Genomic DNA, 8,564 nt, shown 5'->3' on the forward strand with positions numbered 1-8,564 from the left:
AAGTAGATCCTAGTAACATATAAAGAAAAGAGGGGACCATGCAAGTGTTAGTTTTCTTGATTGTTATATCTTGTGTGTTTGTCATAAAATCTTTTAAGTTTTAAAAGATTGTATTCAACCCCCTTCTACAATCTTTGCCATAGTAATGTGTAAAATAACAAATGATAATACGAACTTAGCGTAACCAATCTTCGAGAGATGAAGTGATAAATAAAGTTAAGCGATTGAAAGTGATTTATATAATATTTTTGAAGATATTACATGGAATAATAGTAGAACGTGGGTGCTTAAGGAATTATATTAATTGTTGATAACAGTTTTGATAACAATTGCAATAGTCTTCATAGGTATTCGTAGTTAGTAAATCACTAAAACATATTTAATTTTCTTTAAATAGAAAGACAAGTTGAAACAAGTCAAGAATGAATCCTACGAGTTATTTAATGTTCAATGGAGTTGATAATGAAGCTACAAGTTGTTCCAACTTCAAACAACTCAAAAATGAATCCTAAAAGTTGTTTTAGGTTCAAAAGAGTTAAGAATGAAGATACAAGTTGTTTCAAGTTCAAACAATTTAGGAATTAATCCTATAAGTTGTTTAATGTTCAACAGAGTTAAGAATGAAACTACAAGGTGTTCCAACTTCAAACAACTCAAAAATGAACCCTACAAGTTGTTTTAGGTGCAAAAGATTTAAGAATAAATCTACAAGTTGTTCCAAGTTTAAACGACTCAAGAATGAGTCCTACACGTTGTTTAATGTTCAATAAAGTGAAGAATGAAGCAAAAAGTTGTTCCAAGTTTAAACAACTCAAGAATGAATCCTACAACTTGTTTTAGGTTCCAAAAAGTTAAGAATGAAGCTATAAGTTATTCCATGTTCGAAGCGAAGTTATTCCATGTTCGAAGCCAAAAGGTGTTAAAAAATCAAAGTTGGCAGGTTCAAGCAAGAAGCAAGAATTCAACTAGCCAAGGTAATAAAGGTTCCCAAATGAAATGCAATTCGCTTCTTTTCCTGTCAATTTCTGTGATTTCTCTTTTTATTTTCAGTTTGGTAGATATATGATATATCTACGGCTCTTTTCAGAGTTGTTTCCTGATTTAATCCATGTCCACTTGCAAGTTCTCCAATTGCTAATGCTTCATATATATGAATAGCTTGACGATCTCGAAGTATATCTCGACGCTTACAAGAAGCTCCAACAACATTCACTAAATTTGCAATCATGTTAAAGAGGCTCCCAACATGAACATTATTTTTAGCAATAGCAACTAATGTGAGTTGGAGTTGGTGAGCAAAACAATGGATGTAATGAGCTGATTCATTTTCTCTCATAATTAAACTTTTTAAGCCATTAAACTCCCCCCTCATGTTACTCGCTCCATCGTAGCCTTGTCCCCTTATCTTGGATATACTCAATCCATGCTTGGCAAACAATGAATCAATGCATACTTTAAGTGACGCATCATTTGTATTGGGAACATGTGCAATACCAATAAATCTCTCAATTACATGACCTCTTTTATCAACATACCTCAAGATAACAATCATTTGTTCTTTCACTGATATATCACATGATTCATCAATCAAAATAGCAAACAAATCATCTCCTAAATCATGAATAATATAATTAAGAGTTTCTACCGCAGAAGCATTGACAATGTCATGTTGAATGTCTGGAGACGATATCTTAAGATTGCCAGGAGCATTTTTCCCAACAACTCCATTAATTTCCTTATTATGTGCAGCTAGAAATTTTAATATTTCAAGAAAATTTCCTTGATTTATTGATCCATTAGATTCATCATGACCACGTAAAGCAATACCTTGTCTTAAAAGAAAACGGAGACAATCAACTGAAGCACCCAAACGAATTCGATATTCATTTTTAATCTGCTCTGAATGCCTATTTAATGTCACATCTATATACTGATTTTGTTTCATCAAATCTTCACATTTTCTCTGGGCTTGATTATGTCCACTGTTAGGACCTCCTACGTGCAAATCTAATCTCTCTTTTTTGTTCCAAGCATCAAAACCCTCTTTAACAAAAGCATCCCCACCTTGTTTATTATCAGACTTAAAAAGATAACAATACAGGCAAAACGCAGCTTCTTTTTCTACACTATACCCCAACCACAATTTATATTCATTGAACCAATTGAGGTTGAAACGTCGTAACAAATTCCCAATTTTACGTTTCTTAAAATTATGAGATGGTTGACATGCTCCTTTCTGTAAATAAGCTCTTCTTACCTTACCTTTGAGATTGGGATGATAATCTGAAATTGGAATTCGCAACCCTGGATCTGCAGGAAGGTTGCCCAATTCAACTTCTTGTTCTTCAACGGGAGCTCTGCTTCTTGTTACAAACTTATCCATTCTTGTTTTGTGCTTTAGTGGGTGGGTGAATATTGTAAAATGGTAGGTGAAAAGTAGAGGGGAGTGGGTTTTGTTACTTTAGTCTTTACTGCTTTATTTTTTGTTTATACAGAGGGGTCAACCCAATTTTTAATAAGGGTTCAAAATTTATTATAATAATAATTATATACATAAAATTAAAATTTTTATGGGTTCAAGTGACCCCTATATCATGGCTATAGCTACGCCTCTGGATATATCTCTAAGGGTTTATTCCCTTTTTAACTCTTAGCTCTTGTAAAATTATGTAAAGCAAAGTAATAGGGAGGTACTTTAAAGATTGCATGGCCTGATACAAATCTATCTCTTTATGTTTGCGGATGACATTTAAAATTCCCAGTTCACTGATCATCTTTATATTATATTAGAGCTATTCTTTGTGAATTTGAAAGCAGTGCTAGAGTTTTGTTTCTAGGTCTATTTGAAGTAAGTTCATCTTGTACCAGAGAATTAGAGGAGCCAATGTATGATCATGCCTTCAATTCTCACCTTGATACTCTTGATAACTAGGTCAGGGAGTAAGCCCAATGACCTTGTGAGTATGAAGTCAATCTCAGATTTACTAGGATAAAGCCTGGGACACATTAATGGAAAATATTGACTTGTATCAATAGTAATCCACTATATAAGTCACAATTTGTTCCAGTATCATTCAGCAATAGCTGAATTTATAATATATAAATAAACAAATGCATCGTTTGCTAACTACGCCAGTGCACATACTTCTTTGCGGAGAAGAATGAATATTGTGCCACTTGTTAAGTTCAAGATATCATCGTAATTTCACTTCACTTTATTGCCACGCCTTTAGTGGGATCAAGATCATCAAGTATTCCCTTCATCTTTACGTCTTGCAGTTTAGTATTTGTCAATAGAACCTTGTACCAGCTCATAAACTTTGCTATGAACTCTGAAAAGAAACTCCAAACACTTCTGTTATTACCATCTCAGACAAGCAAAGTTTGTGAATGCAAGTCGAACACTTTTGAGCTTAACATACAGTATGGATAATTTACAATATGGCTAGTGACGGCTGACATGTAGGTTTCAATTCGGGTTAATAGGCAAAATAATCATTGAACTCATGGTCAACTTGCAGTTGGATCACTGAACTCAAAAAGCTTTATTCTGTGACCCGTTTGAAGTTTTTTGAGTTCAGTGACCTAACTACAAATTGACCATGAGTTCAGTGATCTTTTTGCCTATTAACCCAATTTCAATTCTTACATGGAAAATAAAGCTATGTTGCTGTAAGTTTACCTTCAATCTTCATAAAATTATGAACGTTTTTTCTGGATGGATCATTCTTTCTTTTACACATTTCTTCAGTTGGACTGTGGATGAAAGCAGCACAATCAATGCCTTCGCGTTTCTGTCCAGAAGAAAAAGGATTAGTACCTTTAAGAAACTGGACTACATATGTTACAGGTATCGGTGATCATACCCTGGCTTCCATGAACAAAATGTCGACATGAGTTTGTGACGATTCATCCAAGTGCCTCTTTAGTTCTCCAACTAAAGTCTGTACATAACTGTTAATGATCAGTACGCCTGTGTTGAAATCCTAGTAGCTAGCTATGCTTATAAATCCATGATTCTGAAGCTCTTACCTTAAAAATGAAAACAGGGGAGACATTGTACTCTATAAGCTTTTGGAGTTCTCCACGGATAATAAAGAGCCTACAAACATTGGTAAAATTTATTGGTAATTATCATGTTCCGATAGATGTGGTTAATTGCATTACAGAAGTTTAAGACGAGGTTTTAAATTTTGCCGTAGTTAGCAGTCACTTACTGTCTTGGGCTTTGCTCTTTTACTATGTCCCTAGCAACTTTTGCAATAGTGTCTTCCCATCCCGTCATAATTTCCTGGTCCTCCGTCAGTTGAGAAGTCGCGCTGTTGCAAACCACAAGATAGTGTGGCAAAAGTGACAAACGACAAGTTAAAGAAATAGTGTCAAGTGCCTTGTACACATAATTAGGGGCAGATGGTAGGTATCTTCAGTCTTACTTATATCTCCAAGTTGCCTCAAATGAACGTATAGCTTGTCGTAAATTATTCTTGGAGTTGTCTGTGATTGTTTCAGCCACCTTGCTGGCCAATTCAATTCCTTCTTCTTTTGCAATAAAATCCAGAACTTCCATAATCTGAAGAAACAAAGACATTCATAAGAGCTCATAACATCTTGATTGCCGCTAAACCTACTGAGAGTTCAGAGTGAAATTTGTTACCTCTTCATTAGAAGGTGGAAGGAGCTTAATTACCCTACAAAGGGTTTTAATTGGCTGTAATTTGGATACTTCATTGCAACAAAAAAAGACCTTGTTATATCCCTTGTACTTTTCTAATACCCATCTTAGATATAGTAGTGCATCTGAAGATAGTTTATCCGCTTCATGGAGAACAATAACTACAAATATAGGAGTACATAAGAACATAGAGTCACATCATCATTTGGTATTGCGGTGCTTGCATAGTAGAACAGAGATTAACGTTACCTTGACAGTTATCAAGATTGGATTCTAACACACTATCTGATGACTTGTTACATTTCTCGTTGATAAGTTTAACTATGACATGCTTCTCATACCCTTTTAGGTCAGAGATATTAAGTTCCACATGATGAGATGATCGCTTTACATTTACTTCGATACTGCTTAATGCTTCTCCCTGTAACAAAGTAGCATATGAATCTGTCAATTTGCTACATAAAAACAATTATTAGCTCGATATTGTTTATTTGAGATCTGTTTTGGCCCTATAGTTTTGTTCATTGATAAATGTTAGCCACACAAAATGACTGTAGAGATTGTTAAAAACCAGTTAACAAAATTCTGCAACAACCAACAATCACTAGTCCTCAACCTGAACTATATTAAGGTAACTATATATATCGATTTAAACCAGAGAACGCATGATATAGAACATGCACTAAGTTATGTACCAGTTTACCTTCAAGTAAAACTCCATGCACTCGTCTCTTGCCTGAGATGATATATAGAAAAATCATGTTTCAGTTCTCAATCATATTATGAATAGTGACAAGAATGACAATTTGAATCCTACTAATATGTTTGCAAAGATTTTGAGAACCGTGCTGCCTTTGTTGCTGATAGAAACTCTAATTACTTTGACTTGTTGCCTTCGAATCAGGTGAGGTTGATAGGGGCTTATCGTTTATTATGCTGATAGTTGCTGTTATTTCTCATTTGTCAAGTTTGCTAAACTATAAGGTTTGATTTCTACTTGGTGCCAAATCAGGAGGTCATATAACCTTTACTAATGATACGTTGTGTTTCCAAGCATTCCTAATCCAGTTTCTGATTAGAATTTTTTTCCCAGCTTAGTTTTGCAATGTTAATCGAATTTTTGATCCATATTTAGTATTGTTTCCCAAGCCCCTGTGTCTGTTTGCTCCTTGGTGACTCTGTATTGCCAATTACTACAGGGCTTTTTATGGTGATTTACTCTTATTTGTAATGGACTTACAAGTGAGGCAAGCGTTAAACATATATGATCTATCTACGGATTATTTATCAAAGCTCTAAAATTTCTGGGATAGTTAGCCAACTGACTACTCTGCAATGTTGTTTGTATGTTCTTTACCTTGATTTTATCAGCACCAAAGGTTTCACGCAGCAAAGCCAGGATCATTGTACGCTTTCCTACCCCTGGAAGCCCTTCAAATATGAAGTGGCTGATATCTTGTGAATTAGCCTGCAATATCATAAATTGTCCATTACAGCATAGTTAGTTAAGAGTGAAGAGAACAGTTATGCACAAGTCATTTACCATGGCCTTCAGTTCCATAGCTTTTTCTCTATTGCAGATAAATTCTGTTAGATTATGTGGCCGGTACTTGTCTGCCCAAGTGAACACATAGGTCCTCTCCACACTCCCACTAAGCTCCTCCTCGTTTAACGAAGCCTTTGTAGCTGATCTTGTTTCTGGAAGAACTGATTTCCCTGTCATGGGCTTATATCGCGGTGGTGATATTTGCAATGCTGGTGGTTCATAGGTTATCACCGAAACTCTCTCCCTCATGGGCATCTCTTTACTTAATATATAAGTACTCTTGCTTTCCACTAAACTACTTTTATCTTCCTTTTTACCTTTGTCTGAATCAATGTCCTTCTGTTGCTTCGATGACAATGTCGAAGCAGAGGATGAACTCTCTTTCTCATCCTTACTGCGAAAAAACAAGCAAAATGTACCCAACTGTTGCATGGTAACAATAAAACTTGACCGTGTACTAGATGTAAATGAAATGGCCTCATGGTTGTCTATTGCCAGACTCGTTGCAGAAGGCAGTTTCTCTTTGTTGATGTCTAAAGTAAAATCAGTAAGGCCTTTATAATAAGGACTGCTATGAGAAGCTTTCTTATCCTCTAAAGCTTCATTTCTTTTGTTCAAGGCCACGAGGCTTTGTTCTGTTAATTCTGACTCTTTCTTCGTATACGTTAACAGGCTGCTGGTTTTCTTCAACCAGGAAGTTCCTTGAGCTGAGCTAGCGGATCGATGAGACGAGTGATTTGATACGAAAACATCAGGGGCTGATACGGAACGTGGAATAGGTGGGCTTGGCGGCATCGGAGTTTTTGTGGGAAAACAGGGAGATTGTGCTAAATAGGAGCAATGCAAGTGTGATGAACATTGTTAATTTTAACTTTTGGGAAATGCATGTACAGAAGATCATTGTTGACGGAGAAGCCAAGTTGGTAAGATGATTACTATGATTACAGAGACATTGAGATCATTGGAAGGTGGAATAAAATAATACATTGAGACTGCACTGCAGGATCATGCTTCCTAGTAGTTTAAGCTTTTTTGTTTTGTTTGAAAGCATCAGGTATATGTGAAAAAGAATATACCAGATTGCATTATACCCAACTTCCCGAAATTGATTATATTTCTCTAACTCTCTAAGCAATATGCAAGAAGATTTCGAATCATTCATTATCAATAATAATTCAAGATATTAATAACCTATTAATTTAAAATATGTCCAATTAATATTGTTTATATTTTATACCACTAAGGCACACTCTCTTTGAGATTCAACAAATTTTATATAATAAATTCAGTTTAACGATAGTTATAGCACATGATTAGTAAGTTTATACCAATACAATGCTCCAAGATCATTACAAGAAATAGCAACTGCAATCGATCCAATTGTTAGCTAAAGCGCACGTGTAAAACTTAGCTATTGAGATAGCTATTCACTCTTTTCAACCCTAGTCTGCCGCTAATATTTTTTTTACAATCTGTTAGCTAAAGCCCCCGTATAAAGTCATTTAGGATTTAGCTAATGGGATAGCTATTCACTCTCTTCAACAGTAGTCTGTAGCTAACATTTCTTTTACATAACAACATCTGCTTTGCTATATTTATTAAAGCTTCACAGATATGTAAGAACCTCCATCATCTCCCTCCATTTCACATCTCCCCAGCCATATCTTTCCTCCAATGCGATCCCCAAGTACTATTTTCTCTAAATAAAATATTATTTTTTAAATATATAAATAATGGTTATAGTTAATATGGTTGGAGCAAGTCACCTTTTTGATTATGTATAGTTTAGCTAATTATTATTTAGCTAATGGCTATAACTAATGTGGTAGGCGATGCTCTGAAGCAAGTTAACACAACGGACACCCTTCTTTTATTGTGCATTATTTGTGATTAACCAATCTTTTTTTCTCTGGCGCCAAAGGGGATGTTTAATATTAATTATTTGTAATATATTTTATTTGTTCTAAAATTTATAAATTTTATACTTTTATTATAGGAATTCAAATTTAGCATACAAAAATTCAAAATATATTATAAGTTGATGTTTAATTATTCAATAATAATTATGAAAAGAGCCGAAGAAATGTAAGAAGTAAAGAAAAAATGTTATTAAGAGCGTTCAACATATACTAATTTCAATATATTACTCCCTCCGTTTCAATTTACATGTCCACTTTCAAGAAATTTTTTTATTTCAAATTACTTATCCACTTCAACTTTCAATGCAAAATCATATTTGCTAAGTCAATTCTCTTCCACATACCTCTTATTTATATTTCCTAAATCAATCTCACACCGCATATTATGCTCATTTAATGTAATTAATTTATGAACAACTACTTTTCT

The 8,564-nt window shown here is 34.5% G+C and overlaps 2 protein-coding genes across 2 annotated transcripts; both read right to left on the reverse strand.

The window, feature by feature from the left end:
* Positions 1 to 1,018: 1,018 nt before the first annotated feature.
* Positions 1,019 to 2,383, reverse strand: LOC108201214 (uncharacterized). The gene is made up of 2 exons (XM_064085116.1): positions 1,767 to 2,383; positions 1,019 to 1,703 (listed from the first exon to the last, which is right to left on the reverse strand). The coding sequence occupies exons 1-2, from the start codon at positions 2,381 to 2,383 to the stop codon at positions 1,019 to 1,021; spliced, it is 1,302 nt and encodes a 433-aa protein (XP_063941186.1).
* Positions 2,384 to 3,012: 629 nt separating this feature from the next.
* On the reverse strand, positions 3,013 to 7,220 carry LOC108201215 (replication factor C subunit 3). Its single transcript, XM_017369509.2, has 11 exons — positions 6,216 to 7,220; positions 6,030 to 6,140; positions 5,376 to 5,408; positions 4,922 to 5,093; positions 4,655 to 4,833; positions 4,434 to 4,570; positions 4,218 to 4,319; positions 4,033 to 4,102; positions 3,867 to 3,944; positions 3,683 to 3,794; positions 3,013 to 3,332 (listed from the first exon to the last, which is right to left on the reverse strand). Exons 1-11 carry the CDS (start codon positions 7,011 to 7,013, stop codon positions 3,211 to 3,213), a joined length of 1,914 nt encoding a protein of 637 aa, XP_017224998.1. The 5' UTR covers positions 7,014 to 7,220; the 3' UTR covers positions 3,013 to 3,210.
* Between the last annotated feature and the right edge of the window lie 1,344 nt (positions 7,221 to 8,564).

The sequence above is a fragment of the Daucus carota genome, chromosome 9, assembly GCF_001625215.2.
Source record: "Daucus carota subsp. sativus chromosome 9, DH1 v3.0, whole genome shotgun sequence".
NCBI lineage: Eukaryota > Viridiplantae > Streptophyta > Magnoliopsida > Apiales > Apiaceae > Daucus > Daucus carota.